The sequence below is a fragment of the Rhinichthys klamathensis genome, unplaced genomic scaffold, assembly GCF_029890125.1.
Source record: "Rhinichthys klamathensis goyatoka isolate OS25496 unplaced genomic scaffold, OSU_Roscu_1.1 h1tg000035l_1, whole genome shotgun sequence".
In the NCBI taxonomy this organism is placed as follows: Eukaryota; Metazoa; Chordata; class Actinopteri; order Cypriniformes; family Leuciscidae; genus Rhinichthys; species Rhinichthys klamathensis.
In genome coordinates, this window is record NW_026606583.1 from 6,098,331 (window position 1) to 6,122,781 (window position 24,451).

At 38.1% G+C, this 24,451-nt stretch overlaps 1 protein-coding gene across 1 annotated transcript in view; it reads left to right on the plus strand.

Annotated features, from left to right (window-relative positions):
* The window catches only part of LOC130080431 (uncharacterized), a 40,482-nt gene that overhangs the window by 12,778 nt on the left and 3,253 nt on the right, over nt 1–24,451 (plus strand). The window contains exons 10-15 of the mRNA XM_056245779.1: nt 10,208–11,239; nt 12,773–12,950; nt 22,333–22,690; nt 22,801–22,807; nt 23,240–23,339; nt 23,424–23,499. Of these exons, the coding sequence (XP_056101754.1) occupies nt 10,208–11,239; nt 12,773–12,950; nt 22,333–22,690; nt 22,801–22,807; nt 23,240–23,339; nt 23,424–23,499 (1,751 nt within the window). The remainder of the gene's footprint in view (nt 1–10,207; nt 11,240–12,772; nt 12,951–22,332; nt 22,691–22,800; nt 22,808–23,239; nt 23,340–23,423; nt 23,500–24,451) is intronic.

Below are 24,451 nucleotides of genomic sequence, written 5' to 3' on the forward strand. Positions count from 1 at the left end.
GACTGAAATAACCACTCATTACAACCGAGGTATGCAGCAAAGCATTTGTGAAGCCACAACACGCACAACCTTGAGGCGGATGGGCTACAACAGCAGAAGACCCCACCGGGTACCACGCATCTCCTCTACAAATAGGAACGAGAGGCTACAATTTGCAAGAGCTCACCGAAATTGGACAGTTGAAGACTGGAAAAATGTTGCCTGGTCTGATGAGTCTTGATTTCTGTTGAGACATTCAGATGGTAGAGTCAGAATTTGGCGTAAACAGAATGAGAACATGGATCCATCATGCCTTGTTACCACTGTGCAGGCTGGTGGTGGTGGTGTAATGGTGTGGGGGATGTTTTCTTGGCACACTTTAGGCCCCTTAGTGCCAATTTGTTCCTCTCTTACAAAGCACCTAATGGGTCAGGAAACAGACAATATGTAATTAGGATTGGTTTTAAGTTTTGATGCTTGTAATCATGTTTTTGAAATCTGTTAGAGCAGTGTTTCTCAACTCCAGTCATGAGGACCTCTCAGGAAGACCTCCCCATTAGATAATATATCTAAAGGCAAGTTCTGATATTGAATAAATGTGTAAAATGTACTGAGGTTGTTAAGAATTCAATCATTACCTTTAAATGAACTCCAAGGTGCAGGCTGCCTCCTCCTGATTTATGTAATATGCAGTGAACAGTAGGCCTATGTCAAGGCCAGACAGGAAGCTGGGCTGAATGCTCTCCTCACACACAACTTGGTCTTCCAGTGTCCACTTGTCAAAGTGTCTCCTAAAACAATACCACATGTGACAATAGTTTATTTTTATTTTTCAGCTTTTTAAATTTAAACTATATTTTATTCAGAGTGCAGGAACTCTTTCTTTTAAATAAAATTAACAAAGGAATTATGAAAACAATAAGCAAATTACACACAGAGAGTAGGCTATAGCTAAAATATATAGGATATAGGCTAGCCTATATTCGTAATGAAATGTAAGGGATTTTTACATAGGCATATTAAACATGCGACACAGCAACATTCAGATTCTGACGCAAGGTTTTAGCAACGGCGTTTTCATTTCGGCCCCCATTTTAACAGATGACTTGATTTTGATTTGATTTACACCATAAAATAATCCCGACGAAGTGTGCAGATCAACACGAAGCTCGTGTGAATACCGCCTGTTGTCATTAAAGCATGTAATTCTTCTTAACCCTCTGGAGTTCTTCGTTTTCCAGTCACACTCAAGACCTTCGCGGTCAAAAGTGACCGGACCCCTGAAATCAATTTTTATTTTTTTTCAGTAAAATCAATGAAATTTTTTTTGTTCAATAATATTTTTTCTTTTTCTTTTTTTGTGTTTTGAGAGAATTTTATGAAAATAATTCATATTTATGCAATAATTATGATCAATTTTTTCCCATTGAATATAATAGAAAATGTATATATATATATTATTTTTATTATTTTTTAATTAATGCTGTATTTCAGGTTAAAGTGGATCCTTGGCCTATAGAAAACATTTTTTTTAAATCACATTGGAGCCATCTGGTGGATGTAGTGAGCATAATTATCATGCAATATCATATTTTAACCACTAGATGGATTTACAGCCTCTGTAGAAAGGCTTGTGAATTCTAGTTGTTTTTGCACATATTTGCCTATTTTTTTCAGGTTGTGGATTTTAATTTATAATAAGTGATTCTCAAAGACTATTTTTGTCAAGTTTTTTGTTTGTTTGGTTGTTTTATTTTATTTTTTAAAAAATAAAATTTTTAAAAATTTTCGCATAGACATGAAAATCACTATCCAAACTTAAATGGTTGTAATTCAAGAATGCTTTGGAATATAGACCTATGGTTGGTCTTGTTTTAAAGAAGACATTGCCAGATTATTGTAGAAGTGAAAGAAATTATGAAAGTGAAACAGAAAAAAAGTTATGAAAGTTTGAGTTAATAAAAATGAACAATGTAAAATTTTTATTATTTATATTTTATATAAAATATATATATTATAAAATATATTTTACTCTAAAACTGCAAGAAAATGAAAGCCAAAAATCTTAAGAAGTTGTGTTCCAAATTTTAGGTTGATATCTCAAAAAATAAGCTTTCAGTCAAGATTTTATTTTGGCGCATACCAAACTTTTTCACTAGATGCATGGAACGCCAAGCTTCCTTACTGACCATATAAGGGCGCCTCCATTTTCATATATGTTTTGAGTGATCTGAACCATGTATTTCCATAATTTTCATACAATTTATGAAGTAGACATCCTATTCAGAAGTAGTATGGGTAGTTTGACAGTATTTGATTTGAATTCAACCTCTAATAAACACATCAAAAGAGCACATATGTGCTGCAATAGGCCTGGAGGTTACTAGGGAAGAATTCCATCGTTTGGTCTTACACTGTGTGTGTGTGTGTGCGTGTGTTCAAGAGAGAGAGACATAGTGTGTGACCTTTGCATTTTGGACCCAATGTCTCCCCTTTATTTGATTCATTGATTTGATTTCACATATTCTCACATTTCTCTGTTACAGTTTCACCAGTCTCATATTTCCCTATGTGTGTGTGTGTGTGTGTGTGTGTGTGTGTGTGTGTGTGTGTGTGTGTGTGTGTGAGCATGTCTATTTTGCAACCTTGATGGCTTACAGTCTCATGCTTTCATATCTGTGTGCTTTTTATTCCTTACATTGATGAATAATTGCTTTTATTTCACACATTTCCCAAAATTAGCTTTTGCAATGACACACGTTCATTTGTGTGTGCGTGTGTTTTTGTGTGTATAAGTGTGTGTGTGTGTGAGTGTATTTGTCTGTTTTGCACTCTTGATGTTTTAGAGATTCACCCCTTCACTGTGTTATGATTTTTTTCTGCATCGTGGCTGATTTGTAGATTGTACGCACAAAAAACCTCTGTATTTTCATATTTTTGCCATTTTCCCATTCATATCCTATGGCCGGTCATTTTTGACCGAAGGCCATGAGTGTGACTATTTTTTTTACGACCACTTAGACTTTTCAAATCATGTCCCCAATTTTTTTGTGTGTTCATATACTAAGTACCATAAAAGTCACCAAGTTTCGTACCATTCCGATGAAGCTACGATTTTTAACATTTTTTTATTAAAAAAATTCCGGTCGGAAACGACCGAAGAACACCAGAGGGTTAACATAGGAGCCCATAGATCCCGAGGAATGTGTGAAATACTACCGCGTCCGCGATGCTGAAGCCCCGCGCAAGTCTCCCTCGTAACCCCGTACGGAGGATGCGTGATCCTCGGTTACCAATATGAACCGCGAATATAACGTTACCTTCATAGTCTACGAGTAACACAACATAAAAATAAGAAACTGAAATAATAAGTGACTTACCACAGAGCTGAGAATCACTCCTCTTGCCGCTACCCGAAAGTCGACGACACGACCGTTGAAGATCACAATGCCTCTGTAGATTTGAAATTTACAGCAATATTCTGTATTTTGAATCAAACCGTCACGTGACCCCAGAATGCATTGCAGTTTACAGCAATATGCTGTATTATTAGAAAACAGCCAGCTGCTGTAAAATATTGCTGTAATTTTTACAGCAATTCATTACAGTGTATGTTGACTCAAGTTTAAATCCCCTCTCAAGTTATAACCCCCAACCCTATCTGTACAAAACTGTTGTATGTTTCCAGGCAACTGTTTATTTATTGCTTTATAAATTAATTGAGCGGTCTTAAATTTAACGAGATCATTAAACTTTAGAGTGTGCAATTTTAAATATAGCAAATTAGTATGCTCATGATATCCTACCTTATTTACTATCCTAATTGTTCTTTTTTGTATTGTGCTTAATGTTTGTAAGGTGGTTTTGTAGGTGTTGCCCCATACTTCAACACAATAATTTAAATAAGGCAACACAAGGGAACAATACAAGATAAAAAGTGCTTTTTTACTCAATACATGCCTTGCTTTCCCCATTACTCCAATACTCTGCGCTACTTTTGTTCTAACATATTTGATATGGGGTTTCCAACAAATTTTATGGTCAAGAATCACACCCAAAAATTTATTTTCATACACTCTTTCTATTTTAACATTATTAATCATAACTTTTACTTGTGTGTCGGTTTTACGATTACCAAACAGCATAAATTTGGTTTTATCTAAATTTAACGATAATTTATTTAAGTCAAACCATATTTTTAACTTATTAATTTCTGATGTGACCACCTCCAAAAGCTGCTTCAGATTTTCCCCTGAACAAAAAATATTGGTATCATCCGCAAAAATCACAAATTTTAAGAGGTCAGTCACCCTACATATGTCATTTATGTACATAATAAATAATTTTGGTCCCAATATTGACCCCTGTGGTACTCCACAGGTGATACCCAAGCACTCCGATCTGTACTCACCCATTTGCACAAATTGTAGTCTGTTACTTATGTAACTTTTCATCCAATCTAATGCAACTCCTCTGATACCATACTTTTCCAGTTTATTGATTAACAAACGATGATCGATTGTATCGAAAGCTTTTTTTAAATCAATAAATACTCCCACTGCATATTGTTTGTTATCTATAGCACTGGTAATGTCTTCAATTAACTCCATTAGTGCCATTGATGTAGATCTTTTTGTCCTAAATCCATAATGACTATCAACCAATAATTCATGCTTCTCAATAAAATTATCCAATCTAATTACATACAATTTTTCTAATATTTTAGAGAACTGCGAGAGTAAAGACAATGGCCTATAATTCGTGAATTGATTTCTCTCTCCAGATTAATATAGTGGAATGATTTTTGCAATTTTCATTTTGCTTGGGAATACACCTGTTTTGAAAGACAAATTATAAATATGAGTTAACGGTTTAACGATTGCACCAATGACATCCTTAATTAAGACCATATCAATATCATTCACGTCTGTTGACTTTTTATTCTTACAATTATTAACAATTTCAATAATCTCAATTTCCTCAGCTGGTTTCAAAAACATAGAGTTGGGGTTACTATACAAATAATCAACTGCCTTCACCTCACTTTCAATCTGTGGATTTGTAATAACATCAGCCAGCTTTGCTCCCACACTTACAAAGAAATTGTTAAACCCATTGACCACTTCTTCCATGTTGCTTAAAGTCCTCTCATTTTCTATATAATGCTGAGGGTATTTTTTATTCATTGGTCCATTCCTTATAATATTATTTAGCACTTTCCATATACCCTTGATATCATTTTTATTATCATTTAATATTTTATTATAATAATCTTTCTTACTTATCCTCATGATACTGGTCAATTTATTTTTATATCTTTTGTATTTATTCTCAGCTTCTTTTGTTCTGTGTTTTATAAATTCTTTATACAATAATATTATAGGCTATATATATATATATATATATATATATACATACATACATATAAAATATTATTAAAAATATTACATATTATATACATCAAGTTACCGTAAGTTTGCTAACGTTAGTGAAGTGTTGGTCACGTAAGCTATCGCTGCAATTAACCTATTATCTTCCAATAAACATTTACTAAATCTGCATAAAATATAACTACAGACTAGATCCACGAGAGGTCGGCTAATGTGTGTAAAAGTAAAAAAATACAGTAATTTCATTAATTTACCAGCGAGCGTACTTCAGAAGCACTGAAAATGAATGGGGTTCAATGTTGGAACAATGTTGGAATGGATTTTTATCATTATAATGATGGTTGTGTGCAGGCACTTCCAACACACATTTCAGTACAATCAACTTGAAAAAGTGCATGTACCATTATATGACCCCTTTAATCATTGTAATTTAACATTCATGGTGGAGATTAGCCTACTGTTAAAGTCCCCATGAATTCAAAATTGACCATACTTACTTTGTTTGCCTAAATTGATCGTTTTGTGGTAAACAATTCATCCATGCAAGTCAATCCACACAAAAACATGTTTTGGCTTCGTAATCTTTAATCAAAATCTGAAATTTCCCCTCCCCTCTGCATTGGAGGACCTTCCTGATGACGTAGGTTTGACGGTTTGGGTGTCTGCTTAACATCCGTAATCACGCCCCTCTAATAGGCTTTATGCCGAGCGTCACGTGACCAAACCGGAAAACGGGTCTCATTGCATCCGCTTGTCAGAGAAAGTGTTAACGGCTGTAAGAACTAACTACGATATCTATGGATTTTTAAGGTAATCAGCTAACCTACTAAGTTCACTTTGTTATTGGTGTTTTATGCTATTTAAATATCTAAACGTTAGTGTGAAGAAGAAAAATTAAAATACTTTTAAATATCAATCTGCACATGTGAGGGACATTGGTTATGCTCATTTTTGCTTGCTCCTTTTAAAGCAGCACTAGGTTACTTTTCAACCTTCACAATATCTCTTGTGATGGTACATCGACTTACAATAGGTTGAATGACACGTCTGCCATAGCCTGACGGGGGCTGTAGCGTTTTTAATCGTACTTTTAAACTTCGGGTTTCGGGTAGTAACCGGCGAACAAAGGAACTACAAAATTCGACTGCTTTACGGCATATACGTCACTTCCACCACCACCCCCACTTCCTTAAAATCGGACGTGTGAGCCAAATTTTATAGTCATGGCCGAAGCAGCACAGAAAAACAAGAAAGCAAAGGTTTTATCGGAGCAAAGCAAAAAGAGAAAAAGAGCAAGTGATCGCTTTAAAGGCAGAACGAGGATCAACATTGGGCCAGCATTTTCTCGCTGGCGTGAGCTGAAGGAGGAGGAGGGGTGCCCGACCGATGCGGACTTGGCAAAAAAAAAAAAAAAAATCAAATGAAAGCCTGTGTCTAAACGGCGTGCACAAGTTTGCTAGGGGCTACATTCTTGCAAGTAAATATATAAGATGTACTAAATCATATTTTAGGATACCTAACATGTCTGTGATATTTGTTTATTTGTCTTGCCTCAAGCTATAATGCAAATCGATTTGTAAAATTTGCAGATTCATTTATGGTAGCTTGATATTATAATATTGACGATATATGGTTATTATCAACCACTCAAACATTGCATTGAAGTATCATATAGATTCAGTAAAACGGTAACCAATAGACTAGGCTACTATAATGACGCTGGCTTTTAAACGTGATCATCGCGATCATTTGTCGTTAGAAAAAAAATAAAACCCATGAAATTATATTCATATGACATGCTGAAATATATGCCACTGTACCTGGGATGAAGACATTTCACACGCGACGCAAGCAGAACACCTGCATGTGACCTCCTCCTACAGTGTTCAGGGCTATCATGGTTGTCAACAAATGCACGTGCATGTAGGATGACAGAGTTTACGACAGTAGTAGAGGTCTAGAGGACAATACTGTTTCCCAACTGTAGGGGGACCCCACCCCGAGAGCAAAAGTAACCTGGTGTTACTTTAAGTTATCTTGAGTAAAACCGCCAAAAAGTTAATGAAGCACATACAAAAGACCTGAATCGGAAGCGATGTGATCTGTTTTCCGGCTTGGTCACATGACGCTCAGCATAAAGCCTACTGACAGTAGACAGGCTGAATGAAAACACCTACTTTTCTAGATCCGATCAGGTGCTAGTTGGAAAAAAGCCACGCCCACTATTTTTCCCTTATTTAGTATTCCGTTTCTCTCTGAAATACGTCACAACACTGGAGAAAAGTCGTTTGCAACTTCCGGTTCACGGGGACTTTTAATTATTGTGACTACATTTGTTATTGTTATTTGTAGGGGAGAGCCGGTGTTGTGCCGAATTTCGACCCCCGCCAAATTATAACCCCCCTAGCATTGGTAGGTTTAGGATTAGTTGTGGGGGAGGGGGTAGGATTAGGGTCGGGGTTGGGATTAGGCAATCAGGTACCTGACTTCAACGAGGGGGGTAATAATTTGGCAGGGGGTCGAAATTAGGCAAAACACCGGGACGATTGAAACGCGGGACGGATCATAAAACATTGAGATTTCCTTGAAAACCACTCACGTCATGTACGTCAAATTTCGTCAGCACGTACAAGCAATGCCTACCAGACCTGCGAAAACATTTCTTCTTTACGTCATGCCGTTTTAAAGTTAGAGCCGGAAAGCTGTTTTTGAGTGTGGTTTGTGAATTCTTTCATGCGGTACTTTTTCTTGACTGTCAAGTTGTATTATTGTTTCATGTGCCATTGTAATGATAATACGGCAGATGTATTAGTACTGCAACACACCCTTAAGGGTGTAATATCAGAGTTTTTTTAGTTTAAGGACAAAACAGGTTTAATTGGCAATAGGCGCTGTCGGGACGGTTGAAACAGTTTGTCCTGCCAGTTAAACCTGGTCATAGGAAAATACTCAATATGACTCAATCACTCAATATGACTCAAGGAATAAATGTAAGAAAAGTAATTGTAAACGGATTTGTCTGTCTGTCTTCAAAATACGGTAGCCTATTAGAAAGATTACGCAAAATGCGCAAAGGCTTATCCCCTATTGTTTATTGGGCGACTAACAGAAATGTTAATATGAACCTTAAAATAAAAAAAAATTCAAAATATGTTTGTAACAATATGTACATAATTTACTTGTCAGGTATTGTTAATAAAAACAAGCATTAGATGAATAGTTACCTTTTAAACTGTTATGTTTCATCCGTCCCACCCCTGTGTTTCAATCGCCCCGCTCTGGAGGTCAATTTTTACTTTCATTCTATATTTCTACCGAATAACACATGATGCTAAGAGAACGCATATGTGAGTTGTTGATCACACACACAAAAAAAAAATCAATCTGTAACCTTATCTTAGAAAACGACGTTTATCTGAAAAGTGTTTCAACTGTCCTGGCTCTCCACTACTTTTTTTCTTATATCTTTATTTTTAGAAAACCACACGCAAAGTCGAATTTATTCAGTGTACTGAGTTGTGGTGACAATAAATGGGTTATTCCCGAATAGCCTACCCGATCATCTCTGCTATAAGTCTCTCACCGGACGCTCTGTAGTGGGTCTGTTATCAACCGGAAAAATCAGCTTCTACTAGCCAACATTTTTACAAATTTGTTAACATTAATAAAAAATAAATAAATAAAAAAAAACGTTTAAACATATTAGATCTTAAATTGTAAGTTTTGCAAGTTTTGTCTCTTGAAATCACTGTGACGTGAATGACAATTTATTCTATACCATTCTATACATCTGCCAGAATACGCAACTCAAATGTTTAGTTAATGCTTTCGTGGAGATTCTCACTTATTTCTCCTCTCAGGAAAAAAACGTAATTCCGTCACTCCAGTTATAGCGGCACTCCAGTCGATCTGCTACTCTTGGCTACTGCAGGAGAAATGCGCCTTAATATGAAAGAATAGACATAAAATGAATGCTGTGGTGAATTACAATTTGGATATGAGCTTTTAAAGTGACCAAATCGAGGAATAGCCTAATCTTTTATTATCAGCCGGTCGGAATGTTGACTATAAGTTGATGTCCCTCCATAAACCAAAACTGAGAATTGTTTAGGCCTACATTAGCTACATCAATATGCGTGCTGTGACATTAAGATCAGTTTTGGGGTGGCAATGGTCATTTTAAGCTGCCACCCTCGTTGCCATGCCCTTGCTTTCCCCCAAATTTCCCCAAACTTATGCCATTGTATTAAGTTTGCTACAAAAAAAAAAATCTCATTCAGTATTCAGCTTGTGTTATCATGTGCCATCGTATACGTTTTTGTTTCATCCTTAAAACAAAAGTCCTCCATCTCCACAAAGTTGCTTTAAAGTGCTTTCTGCATCTCAGGTGGCGTCACACTGTCAGGATTATGTTTTGTCTCAAGTCTGTTTTCCTTAGTTTCCCCCTTCCTAGTGTGTTTGGTACAGTCCTGTTCTCAGTTTTCCCGCTCCTCGTCATCCCTCAGTTAATACACCTGTTCCCAATGTTCATTATGTCTCTCACCTGTGTCCCCATTATGTTCCTTTGTTATCCCAAGCATTTATACCCTGTGTTCTCCCTTATTCAGGGTTCGTTCTCGTTGTTGTACTGTGTGTGATGTGGTTCCTGAGTGTCTTCATTACATATGCCTGTTTCCTGTGATTCCTCGTTTCCTCGTGCTTCCTGCCACTACACGATCCCTGACAGAAGAATGAACCTAAAAAAATTAGTTTAAATTCATTGAACAGATCGCGGCGACGGTGCTGGGTAGCCTCGATCTGTTTGAGTACACTGAGGCCTTTTTTCATCTCGCCGCCAGCAGCGGCTTGGACGACGAGAGGATCAAGGCTTGTTATCGGTTGGGGGCGAATGCAGTCGATCCGAGGGAACTTCCAGATCTTTCCGGTCTGGACTGGAGAAAGGCGCTCTCCACCTGTCTCGAAAGCTTCATCCCTTGGCACGCCGTATCCCAACCAGATCTTCAAGCCATCAAGCCTGCCATCAGGTCAGTCTATGGGCGTCAAGTGCTGATGTCCAGCCAGGCAGATCCACTGCTAAAGGCCGCACGAGCCACCAAGAAGACCGCCCAGGGTCCAGAGCCTCGTCCCGCCGAGACCGCCCAGGGTCCAGAGCCTCGTCCAGCCGAGACCGCCCAGGGTCCAGAGCCTCGTCCCGCCGAGACCGCCCAGGGTCCAGAGCCTCGTCCAGCCAAGACCGCCCAGGGTCCAGAGCCTCGTCCAGCCGAGACCGCCCAGGGTCCAGAGCCTCGTCCCGCCGAGACCGCCCAGGGTCCAGAGCCTCGTCCCGCCGAGACCGCCCAGGGTCCAGAGCCTCGTCCCGCCGAGACCGCCCAGGGTCCAGAGCCTCGTCCAGCCGAGACCGCCCAGGGTCCAGAGCCTCGTCCAGCCGAGACCGCCCAGGGTCCAGAGCCTCGTCCAGCCGAGACCGCCCAGGGTCCAGAGCCTCGTCCAGCCGAGACCGCCCAGGGTCCAGAGCCTCGTCCAGCCGAGACCGCCCAGGGTCCAGAGCCTCGTCCAGCCGAGACCGCCCAGGGTCCAGAGCCTCGTCCAGCCGAGACCGCCCAGGGTCCAGAGCCTCGTCCAGCCGAGACCGCCCAGGGTCCAGAGCCTCGTCCAGCCGAGACCGCCCAGGGTCCAGAGCCTCGTCCACCCGAGACCGCCCAGGGTCCAGAGCCTCGTCCAGCCGAGACCGCCCAGGGTCCAGAGCCTTCACCGCTGGTCCCGTCTAGCACAGAGCCGCTCATGAAACAGAGACTGTTCACGTCCTGTCTGCCCAGCCTGTTCCAAAGCATGTCCCAGTCCCTGCCCCAGAGCCTTCGGTCCCAAAGCCGGTCATTCCCCCCAAGAAAATTTTGGGAGGGGGCTACTCGTCCCAGCCATGGCCGCCTGAAAAGTTTCCTCCGCCATGGCCGCCGGAAGGGTCCTCACCGCCCTGGCCATCCGAAGGGTCCTCACCGCCCTGGCCACCCGAAGGGAAGGCTCCGCCCTGGCCACCTGCTCAGCCTCCTCTCCATCCTGGCCACCTGAACTGCCAGCTCCGCCCTGGAGGCTTCCTGCTCCGGGTGGGCCACGCCCTCGTCAGCCTGATGCTTTTAGTGGTTTACAGTCACCCTGGATCAACCTTTTGTGTACAAAGATCATAAAGTTGCCAAGTTAAGTGCCAGCATGCAAAACTAGCAGAGCAGCATTCACTGCTTTGTCATGCTGTTAAATTAACCACTAATAAAATATATAGAGCCAGCCTCTCCATCAAGCTTAACAACAAGCAAGCAAGTCTGCGCTGGTGTAAAATAGCAAACAGCACCAAAATTAATAAAATTATAGCAAAATTCAAGATATGAATGGTCTGAAAGTTAATTTTTTTTTTTTTATATATCATATAGTTAACAAGCTATAAGTGCTACTTTCCCGATTACCAACTTGATTTCAAATGTAATAGCTATTCATTTTAATACAACAGGTCAATTAAGAATAAGAATATATAAAATATTTAAACATAATGTCACGTTTTTGCTCTATTTCACCTACGAAAACAGTTCCAAACCAAGCAGAGCAGTGGTGTTTCGTTCATGAATGAATCAGCCGGTTTGAATGAATCACTGAATGAACGATTCTCTTATTAAGACTTGCCGCCACCTAATGGAGGTATCATCATTACATTTCAAACCATTCATATTTCTATATGAACTTATTTAAAACACTTTTAAAAACCTTATTCATACAACTCTAATTGCAGTGTTAATACATCTAAATATTAATAGTTATAATAAATAGTAATCTCAGTCAATAATGCACAACATTGGTTTTTGGTAATTTACTAATTCCAGCATAGTACCAAATCTGTTGAGTATTATACATCTTCATGGGTGTATGGTAAATGCATAAATAAATATGTAAGTAATTTAAAGATGTTCTACAATATAACTTTGCTTTGGTCTTACAGTGTACACTGTAACGGGGAAAAACTAAACACAAAGCCCAGAAGTTTATGATCTAAATAATTGATGAGGCATCTTAAAGTAATGATGGAATTACAAGAGGAGTTGGGGTAAAGTGAGCCATTTACCTTAGCTTTGTGATTGATTCTCATTCTAACCTTCCTTTGCGCAAATCAGAAATTGCATTAATATAGTGACTTTATCTTGTATCTTGGTGACTGTCACCATATGTCCAAGACCACTGTTCTACAGTAGCTATCATTCATTTAAAGTAAGCCTATGTGTTCTTGATTTTAAAGGTTTCAAATTTCTGTAAAAGGGAGTGTGCACAACATGTGTGGAGGACTCTTTCAGGTAAGATGTCTGACTTGGTGAGTATTCAGTATGTCTTGTTAGATTCCTTCTGATCCGTCTGTTGTTTTGTAGCAATGGTGGTCTGTGTCAGTGTGGGTCCACGCGAGACACACACCCCTCAGTGGCCCTGGGCGATAACTTCAGCACAGCCATGGTCAGTCACTGGGACAGCACACAGCACTCCTCCGTACAGCCCACAGACGCCTATGGAGAGCTGGAGTTTGCTGGGGCCGGCAAGAGACACAGCTATGTGAGTAGCCTACATGTGAGTCTGGTAATCCTGTATGAGCTGAAGAAAACAAAATCTTATACCATAGGTAGGCTAATATTGATACGGATCACATGCACAATATTATTGAGAATTACGATGCATTCAAAAACCCTAAAAAACGAAACAAGTATTCAGCTTCTTTTTGTTTTGTTTTTTACGTTTAGGGGTAGAAAATTGATAAACAGCTTAAATATTCGATTTCTATTATGTGGGCGGGAATAAAACGCCCCTTTGCGCTGATTGGTCATCCAGAGATAAAACCATGCCGTCATCAGTTCTTCTTCCTCAGTTCTGCGAAACAGAATGCAATGCTGTGTCTCAATTCGCTTACTTATACTACGCCCTAAAAGTACTCTTTTTGTGAAGAAAAATTGCATACTTTTGAGTGTGTAGCTGAAGAGTAGACAAGCTTTGAGACATACTATAACGTCATACAATTGCGTCTTCAACGGTTGCTCTCTAGCGGTCGCATCCTGTCACAGTAAACTGACCTGTCAATCAATCTTCTTGTTACAGTTAAAATCCTCCACATTTCATTTGATGTAATTTCCTATCTTATCAGAGAGAAATGCAAAAGCATGTTGATGCGGATAACTCTCTTCATACTAATGCATTGTGAATTAAGTAGTAAGAACAGTCTCTACCAGTCGATCTACGAACGCCGATCCAAGCCTACTGTTCGCGCTCACCTTATCACAACTTTATAGCTCGTTCACATCACCAGCGCACTTGGATCGGCGTTCGTAGATCAACTGGTAGAGACTGTTTTTCAAAGATGGCTTCTGCCTGTATACGCGAAGTTGACTGTATGTATAAAATATCTTCTTATTAAACTGTCTGGACACTGACAAAGTTCTCAATGCTTCGGTTTGAAGGTAGGGACCCTCATTATGCTACCGTGTTAGTGTGGGGCTATTTTGAGCCTTGTTAGTGGTATTAACAAGCGATTTTTATTTGTCATTACTCTATGCCCCATATACTAGCGTTATACTAGCGTTATAGGCTAAACTGTTTTTAGAGATAAAACTATTTACATTCGATAATCATGAAAACAAATCTCAGATAACGGTTGACTAGGTAACAATGTGTAATTAGACCAAAGGTTCATTTTGCGCCGGAGTTCTCCTTTAATGGCCAAACGGGCCATTAAAAGTCCACATTGTTATTGCAAATGAAATATAACACGGATAACATTAAATAGGCTACTTTTTTAACAGGTTAAACTTTGATTAGTCACTCAAACCTGTATCTAAACCTGTCACCGTCGGTCGCGCATATCCACTATGTTTTGTAGGGGTTTTTTTTAACACTTTTTACTTGTGTTTGTATTTCCTCCTCCAAAGCGCATGGGTTGTCGGTATTAGCCTTTATACTGAGCACCGATCCACACTTCGAAAATCTACCGGAAACTTCTGGCATAGGCCTACTCTTTTCAACATAGCCTACTGTGCTTTGGGACACACTTATTTTAATCTCACATAGGCTACTGTTTGGGATTATTTATTGCTTCTCACCAAACAATCAGACTTAAGAATGGCTTGCAGTGCTGGGTGGTCATTGATTACATGTAATCTAGATTAGGTAATCAGATTCCAAAAATGAAATAGGCTACTTGTAATTAAATTATATTGCAATTTAAAATACTTGAAATTAGATTCAGTTACTTTTGTATTGATTATATGCTTACATGTTATTCTTACAATGGCAGAAAATTATTCATAATCCATGGATTCTACTTCTTTTTTATTTTATAAATTTTCCTTTCTGAATTGGTTCAAAGTCAGAGTTGGAAACATTGTGATTTTTTTTTTTTTTTTTTTTTTTTTTTTACCACAAATTGTGTATGTATGCAAATTGTATAATAAGGTAATCATTTCTAGTCACTGTCGAAACACAATAATAAATAATTTAATAAGTACGCTTATATTGACATATTAAGATTTTGTTTACATATACCATGTAAATATATTTTTTACTATTTTATTAAAAGGTTTTCACAGGTAAATCAATAACAATTGCAATTTTAACAGTATTTGAAGTATTTTGAATCCAATCGCATAAACACATAAAGATTATCATTCTGATTTCAAAGTTAAGGATTTATTAGTTTGAATATACATTGATGCTAATCAGCATGTGGTTAGCTAGCACAGTTCTGAACATTTGTACACACACAAAAACTAAATTTTATTGGACAACACCCAACAAACAATGATGTCACAACCGAACTTCACCACATGTTTTGGTCGTGACAATTTTAGATACTTTTGAGCCTAGCTCAAATATGCTAATTAGTACATGGTTACCTAGCACAGTTTTGAACAGTTGTACACACATAAAAACAAAATTTCATCAAAATAACACCCAAATATTCGAGTAAAAAGGTGTTTGGTAGTGACGTTCCTTAAAGTTACACACAGATTTTCAGACTTTTGAACACATTTACCTCAAAATGATTGGACCTATCTACTCACCATGTAGCTATAATGAGAGAGAGGGACACATGAATATTTTTTACTGACAAAAAATGTAGGGTTATAGTTAAAATCAGTCTCAGCCAATGGCCTAAAACGTACTGTTTCGGGAGTGACATGAAATTGAGGGACACTTTTTTTTTTTACATAAAGTTTCATGATTTACAAAGAAAATATTAAATAAATATTTTCTTCTGAACTTTTTAAAAACAACAATGGAAATAAATAGCAAACATTATTTCAACTTCATTGTCACAGGTTGAAATGTAGGGGTTATGGTTCGGGACAGCCACCTCCCAATTGAAAGTACTCATGATGATGTTATATATTTTAAATATTATTGTGGGATTCAATAGATAATAGAATGATCGTTTGTCGCTAGTTTGTTCGTTGCTATTTGATCCTCAAAGTGGCACTGTTGTTTCAGTTATTGACTTTGAAATGTGACTTCCTGATTTGATGAAGAATGCGAACTCGTTTGACATGCCAGTTTGCTCCATCACACATAAAAAAAGAGAGAGAGAAGATATCAAAACCCTGAAATACCACTTTGAAAAATAAAGCCAGAGATAAAAATAGTATTTTTATATGAATTTCCCCATAAGGGGCCCCTCTAATTGATTTTCACGGGTCCTTTTTAAATATGTATCCCATCTTTAATGTAAAATTCTTAAATTAAGTCAATCAAATTAGAATAAAATACTGTTACCAATTAAATTAGTATCAACCAAAGTCATCTTTGCACTGCAGAAGTGGCACAGAAGCTGCATATGAAGTTGTATTCAGAAATATAAAATAAGTAACTACAGGAAACAATACTTGGATTATGAAAGTAACCAGTAGGTGGCAGCAAGTCATTGTTTTGATGAATGTGTCATTAAGTCATGACCAAAACATGATTCATTCAGGAATAAAAATCAAGTGGCTGTCTGTATTAATGGGCCATGGAATCACAAGCCTATTTGCACTTGGTGCTAATGTACAGAATATTCTGTGTTTTATTTAACTTTTTCATCCTATATGTTTAAACACATTCTCACTCCCAAAGCGTCTTACTCTGGCACTAGTGCACCACAAGGTGCAGGTGCCAATTACTATCTCTTATTTAGCAGCAATTCAATTGCTCTAAATGCAAAATCTGACATGAAAAAACTGACATGAAGGGCATAACAATTTTATCATTATGAAAGTTTATGTTCTGGGCATATTCAAGTCCAACCATACTTCTTTGCCAGTCCAAAAGCCCCTCATGGCATCATGATATAACAGGTTTCCCCATTCTTAGAATTTCAGATCCTAGTTTAGATATGCTTTGGCTGAAACTTACAGATATGTAGCCTATTTGTAAAATAGTTGATTAAGGTATGTTGGAAAGAAACCAATTTTTTACAAGAGCGCTCGTGCTCGAACACAAGAGCGAGCACTCATGGTACCGGCCACACTGAGACTTTCAACACACCGGAGAAAGCATCACACAACATGCTGGAAACTCATGTAAACTCCCACTGCAACGTTACAATAATAGGCTACTTTTATCAGCTTGACGTTGAACTAATGCTCCATGCTCGTACCATGATGACGTTACATTTGTGGTGTTATCTAGCATAAGGCATTTCACTAACTATTCGTGTATCTTTCACAATCAGGCAGCAATGACAACAATAACTTATTTTAATTAAACTGTTTGAGATCGAAGTAATGCTAGATGCTTTGAAATAAATTACAGACATGGCATCTGAGGAATATTTCTTATTTTTCTCAGTTATTTCGCTTTATTTCTAGATTTAATCATAGGCTCGTTCTTACATAGTAGAGCACGTTCGCACATGCGCAGTCTTCAAAAAGGGTGCTTTAAATCTCTTGACAAACTCAAAGACATAATTGACATTTGTATGTATTCTAAATAAGGTTGTCAGCTTGCTTATTTTGCTCAAGATAAGGATTTATTAAGTCCACATGTCATGCAATTAAGAAACTATGCTTTTAACCACAGCTCGAGGTCTGTCATTACAAACACACAACTCTGCGATGCTGTTTGCGAATGTTCGTTGGAACGATGGTTTCGGGAAACACCGACTGGTTGAACTATGCTGCTAACGACAGAACTTGCGACCATAGTTGGCTAACGATGCTTTCGGGAAACGCACCCCTGAAGTCCAGGGATCACTAGAGCACGTAGTGCACTGGAACTGCACACTACTGTCGCACACACAATAACACATGACAACAGGCATTTTAACACCTGTTTGTAGTGGCATCCTGCCAATATCACTTGCCTGAAGCCCTGAAGTTCTTACAGTAAATCTTAAGACTTTCCGCTTCTTTCGAAACTGTCACTAAAGTGACTTGTCAGCTATCTCATCTTACAAGATTCTGTGCATATTTTTACGGCCGCATATAACACCTATGCTGTCATTATGAGGTCCCAGCAGTAGAAAATTAAGATTTGTCATGAAGTTATGTTACATTCATGTTGTTGATCATATTCATTTATATTTTATTAATGCCCCAAGTGCAGATGGTTGCCTTGTTGGCAGAGGCTAATAACACTAACTCCACCCACCACTGACAAAATGACAACAGAAATCCTGCTGATAACAGAAGCAGTGGTTAGGAGAGGAGATTAAGGGGCTGTTCACACAGAACGGACCCGCAAATGCAAAAGGTGTATACCGTTTTTTTTTTTATTGCATTACAAGGGTTAAATAAAAATTAAGAAAATATTACAAAAGTGGAAAAGTTCCTAATGGGTATTTAAAAGTGGGAATAATGTGTTGTAAGGGTAGGATAGAGGCTGATAAATGATGACTTGGGTGAGCCTCTTCATGATTAAGTTTGCCGAAGGTTAGTTTCATGGAACATGCAGCATAACTGCATGAATCGAATTGAAATTATGGTGATATGCATCTAATTTGTCTGAATGTATTTGCGTTGTGGAATTTTGTGCTATCCTTAAAATGAGCAGCTGCAATTACTGCTAAAGGATGTGTGTAATAATGACAACGTGGTTCCTTTCTTGAGGAATTAAACCTCCTTTTATACTTTCATATGTCGTAATACATACTATACCACTTTTGTATCTCAGATCTCTCGTACAGCTCATACAAAAGTCATAAGTGATCTTTGGAGGCTACTGTAGATTAATATATGCTGGCTGTATATAATGTATAGGAGCTTTAACCATTGTCATCTTTCTAAAAATTCGATGTTTTCGTGGGAATCACAGCATACAAATTCTTGTAAAATCGCCACCCAGTAAAATTATGACGTTTTCTCATGAGTTTGAGTTGAATATTGACTTCTTTGATGGGCCTTAACAAAAAGGAATGAACCATCAAAAGATGAAAATTAAAGAGGTTAATTGAAAAGTAAACAGACAAGAAGGATGTAAATCAAGTATGACATTTCGAAAGAATGTGAAACACTCTTTACAGTAACCTCTAAAGAAGAATGAGGATACAGTGGCAAAACAGGCTATTGAGCTCTCTCTCTCTCTCTCTCTCTCTCTCTCTCTCTCTCTCTCTCTCTCTCTCTCTCTCTCTCTCTCTCTCTCTCTCTCTCTCTCTCTCTCTCTCTCTCTCTCTCTCTCTCTCTCTCTCTCTCTCTCTTTTGAAGAACAAGAATTGAAAGTGGGGGGAAAAGCACATCATGAAATGTTTTTCTCCAAAGCACGTTGCCCACAATTATTGGCACCCCCCAAAAAAATGATGAGTAAAATATATCTGAAATGTATTGCCATTAATATATATATATTTTAAAAAAGCACACCAGGGTGACTAGGAGCATGAAATTGTCTAGCTATGACTGTATAAATATGAGGAAACACACAGGCCAAGTTCCCTTAATCATCCATCACAACTTGTAAAACCAAAGAATGTAGTTCTGATGTGCAACAAAATATGTTTGATCTTCACAAATGGAAAATGGCTGTAAGAATATAGCTAAAGCATTGAATTCCCATTTCCACCATCAGGGCAATAATTAAGAAGTTACAATCAGTTAAAGATGTTACGAATCTGCCTGGAAGAGGACGTGTGTCTGCATCGTGTGTCTGTAGACTCCACAAAGACTGTGGATCACAGATGGAGAATTGCAGAGATTAGTTGAATCTTGGGGTCAAAGCCTAAAAAAAAAAAAATCGGTAAAACTTTATTTTGATGGTGCCTTTTGAGCATTCTGTTGACTATAAGTAACTTTGCAACTACATGTCAACTAACTGTCATTAGAGTATCAGTAGACTGTCTGCTTAATATCTGCCAACTCTTTATTGTGATGCTCCTCCAACAGACAATCTACTGACTATAAGTAACTTTGCAACTACATGTCAACTTATTCTATCCCTAACCCTAGCAGTCTACTAATACTCTACTAACACTCTAGTGAAAGTTAGTAGAGATGTAGGTGCAACGTTACTTATAGTCAACTGAATGTGTTAAAGGGACCATCCAAATAAAGTGAAACCAAAAATTCTAACAAACCCTATCACCACATTTTGTTTGGGAGGGTTTCAAGAAAAATCCTCCTCGCTCATCCAAAAACAAACTCCAGCATATTCAGCTGTCAGACACGACTGGAACTTCAGAGGGGACCGGGTTCTATGGTCAGATAAAAGCCAGCTTTTTGGCAGCAAACCAGATGGGTTTGGTGCAAACAGGGATAAAAAGTACCCCATGCGGTTAAATATAATGCTGGATCTTTAATGTTGTGGGCCTATTTTTTTTTCAACATTGGGTCATTGGAAAACGTATCTGTGCATTTTAACAATACATACAAATCACTGCAACTGTTTCCAACAGAAATGAACACTATAGGCACACTGTAAAAAATGATTTTGTGGTGAAGTAAATACTACTGAAAAAATGTAATTTACATGAAAAAGTTAGTTCAGGCAATAATTAAAAAAACTAAGTAAATTCCATATCAGTACTTAATTCACGCGAGTAGAAATGAAAGCGTAAATATCAACTTAATAAAATTAAGTAAAAATTACTCAACTTTTCTGATACTGGGGTTCCCATCATGCACTGGACCTTGAATAATTAATGAGGTTGATTTTTCACTGGTTTCCAGCTGTATTTACACTGTTTTATCATTGCTTTTGTTGTTAGGATTATAGTAAGTTGCCATTTTATGACATTTCGAGTACATTTTCTGCTAAAAAAAAAACGATCCATCAAATGTTACCGTCATTGTGTATTTTCTACCAAGTATTGAGGTCTTTGCATTCACATGATGTTTAACATCTGACATGATGTAGTATAAATTACTTAGAAGTTCTAAGGAAAGCACATACTGGTATTTCAATATTATTATTGTTTGAGTGAAATGTAATGCAAAGGAATTTTCTACTAAATTGATATTACTCAACCTTTTACTAGCCAAGTTAAGATTTCTTATTTACTTTGTTACTTTCACTTGACTAGGTTAAGTAAAGTTTACCTAATTCCATATTCCAAGTAAATTTAACTTAAATATTTCTAATTAAAGCTACTGATACATATGTTTAGGTTTTTACTTGGCAAATCGTTGTAAATTTACTAGCATTTTCTGAGTGAAAAAAGTTAGCAAGCTTTTTTCAAGTAAATCCTACTCCAAATTTTTTTCAGTGAAAACAGCAAGCACTTTTAATGGTTTTCATACACAATTATGATTACAGGGGCAGATTATGGATTAATAAAGACTTGTTTTCACGCGGCTCCCTGTACAATCAGGCTAATACCTCAAAACACTTTTTACCATAGTGCATTATTTGTTAACTAATATATTTTGGAGTTTTCAATTATCACTTAACCAGCTCCATATGTTCGACGAGTCACGATAAATGAGCTCAAAGACAAGTTCAAAAACAAGCTAAAATGCCATGGTTAAAATTATGTTGTTATGTCACATTTGCTTTTGTTAACACTCTCGGGTAGGTTTAGGGTTTAGTGTAGACTAGGTGTACGTTATTTTAAAATGGAGCATTAAGCTTTTAGTGCCACTCACCGGACATTTCAATTTAGAACTGCGGAGATATGTACAAACTCCAACGTAATAAAACGTTGCCATGTTCACGTTCATCTGTTCCGCAAAAAACGAAACACGCTTTTAGCACCACATTTCACTTTGAAACTGTGCAAAAATGCGTCAATGAGCACAAAATGAAGCTTCTGCCATGACCACCCCAGTCCCTGACCTGAACCCTATAGAAGATGAGTGGGCTGAACTGAAGAGGAGAAGCGCCAACATGGATCTGGGAATCTGCAGGATCTGGAGAGCTTCTGTATGGAGGAATGGTCTCTGATCTCTTGTCAGTTGTTCTCCAAACTCATCAGGCATTATAGGAGAAGACTCAGAGCTGTAATCTTGGCAAAATGAGGTTGCAAAAAGTACTTAATAAAAAGGTGCCAATAATTATGGCTAACGTGTTTTGGAAAAAAACATGTATTTCATCATTTGATTAACACCCTACTTTCAATTATTTTACTTCTGAAGGGGGTGGATTGGGATCCACTGCTGCTTCAATGTATATATGTAATGAGTGATTAATAATCAATGATAAGCATTTCTACATAAATCATTTCTATATTCATTGAGTGATTCAAATAAACTTTTAATCATGTTTGCTGTGAGTGTTAACCAGCTGCTTTTAGGTACATTCTGATGTGACCCTCAACATGTGTTGTCTATATATCTGTTTCTAGCTGACGAGTTAAGGTTACAGGGGTCCAACTATACGTGACTTCACCTGATTTACAGAATTGTACCTCTTTTCTCTAGAAACTAAAGTGAATAGTATCTGCACTTCTTCCTGAGGAGGGAATGTATTATCTGTATGTGTTGGTAGTTTCCTAGATTTAGGTCTCCGGTGGTGCGTGGACAATAACTTAATCCTCAATACATTTAAGACCAAAGAGATGATCGTGGACTTTAGAAAGAAGGCAGTTCGGTACCTCCCCCTCTCTATCAATGATCAGGTTGTTGAGAGGGTCCCCTCCTTCTGTTTCTTGGGTACCACCATACATCAGTCCCTCTCATGGGACCTGAACATCAGTCTCATTGTGAATAAAGCCCATCAGAGACTTTATTTCCTCCGTCAGTTGAGGAAATTTGGGGTTAGTCAGGAAGGCATGACTCATTTCTACCGAGCCGTCATAGAGAGCGTGCTGACCTTCTCTATCCTGTCCTGGTACGGTAACTCGACCAGTCAGGATAAGCAACAGCTTGAGAAAGTAGTGCTTAGGGCCTCTAAGATCACTGGCTGCAGTCTGCCTACCTAGCATCACACTACAACACCAGAATTATTAGGAAGGCAAGATACATCACCTCCGACCCCTATCATTCAGCACACTATCTGTTCACTCTTTTGCCATCAGGGAAGAGGTACAGAAGCATTATCAGCAGGAAATCACGCTTCAGAGATAGCACCTATCTCCAAGCCATACGTTTTTTAAACATGGCATAACGTTGATTGCTGAATGTCTGAATTAAGTTTCATGTTTCATGAACTAGTTGGACTGTTCTAGTCTGGGTATCTAATGTAATTGGGGGGTATATGTGAGGTATATATGTGGAATGTGTTGTGTTGTTGTGCATTACTGGTGTTGTTGTGTCAGTGTACTATTGTTAATTAATTGTTTGGGAGAGCTTACCAAGACAAATTCCTATCAACTGTATTGTTGAAATGGCTAAATAAATTTTGAACCTTGAACCTTGAACCTAGTTTGTCCTGATGATAGTTAGGTCAGGCGCTCTTCAACTTTGGAGAAACTGCGATTCCCTAGTGCTTTTGTGTGTGTGTTGGATGTTCTGCAGGTCTTGTATAGGAGCTATGGGACACTTCGGCATGCAACAACAGACCCGAAGACGCCTTTCTCCGACCTCCGAGGTCACCGGAGACCTAAATCTAGGAATCGTGTGACAACTACCTTGACTAATGGTGATATACTCTCCTATCTATCCATGTGTGGAAATTTGCTTAGACTATATGTGTTCTTAGGCAATCAGAAACTGCAACTTTAAGCAAGGACGTAGCTTAGACCTTAGTGAAGGGTATAACTGCTATCTTTGTAACTGTAAGCGGGGCGGCCTACGAACTCCCGTGTGAATCTTGACTTCTGCTGATGAAACTGCAAACTATCTTCAGTAAAACTTTTCTTTCATTTAATATAATTCTGACTCCGGGTCTTCATCCAGCATATCTGGTTCTGGGTCTTTAACTGTTTACCCCTTACACTTCAATGAAAGGTTAGATTTTTGCGGATCAAAAGGATAAACATTGCAGATTTATTTTTACAGCCATCTTTGATTTTATTTACCAGGGGTGCCAATAAATCTGTTATCGTTTGAAGTTATTGCTCCAGTACTAATGAACTCTTGTTTTTATAAAACCTTATATGAAAGGCTATTCGACACCCAGAAGTGTTTACATGTTGATATAATCAAAATCAACTTAAACTAGTGCTATTTACAACCATTTTATTTAGGTCATTTTGCCAACTTTTGGAAGTCGACAGCTTTACTCATTTTAAAGGTTGGAAAGGAAACCACAATCATGAGAGGGTTCAAAAACATGACCTGAGAGGAGTGATGCTGAGAGGTAAGAATGTAATAATTCAAGTACTGACAGCTATGTACTGGAAAGTAGCATGAATAACACTTAGCAATGTGATCACATGCTTTTGATCGGAATGTAGGTGAGTGGATTAAAGGTGAGCTGCGAAGAGTATTTAAGGTGAGAATGAAGTCATTCATCAGTTTTCTGAATACTGACTGGTGAACCAAATCGAAGAGGTACAGTAAGACCTTAACTACCTTATTCTAAATGATTTAATTTCTCATATCAAATTCAAATCACTTATAATAAGGTTCAAATCTGTTTGCAGCATTGATTTCCATTGTAATGATTTCTTGTTTGATTTAGATGATTGTCCTCCTGGTAACTTTCCTTGCTGCTCTTCTGTGTCCCTCCATCCACACCGAGTCTTCAGCGGGTTAGTGTAACTCAAGTTCAACTTCATTTACTCA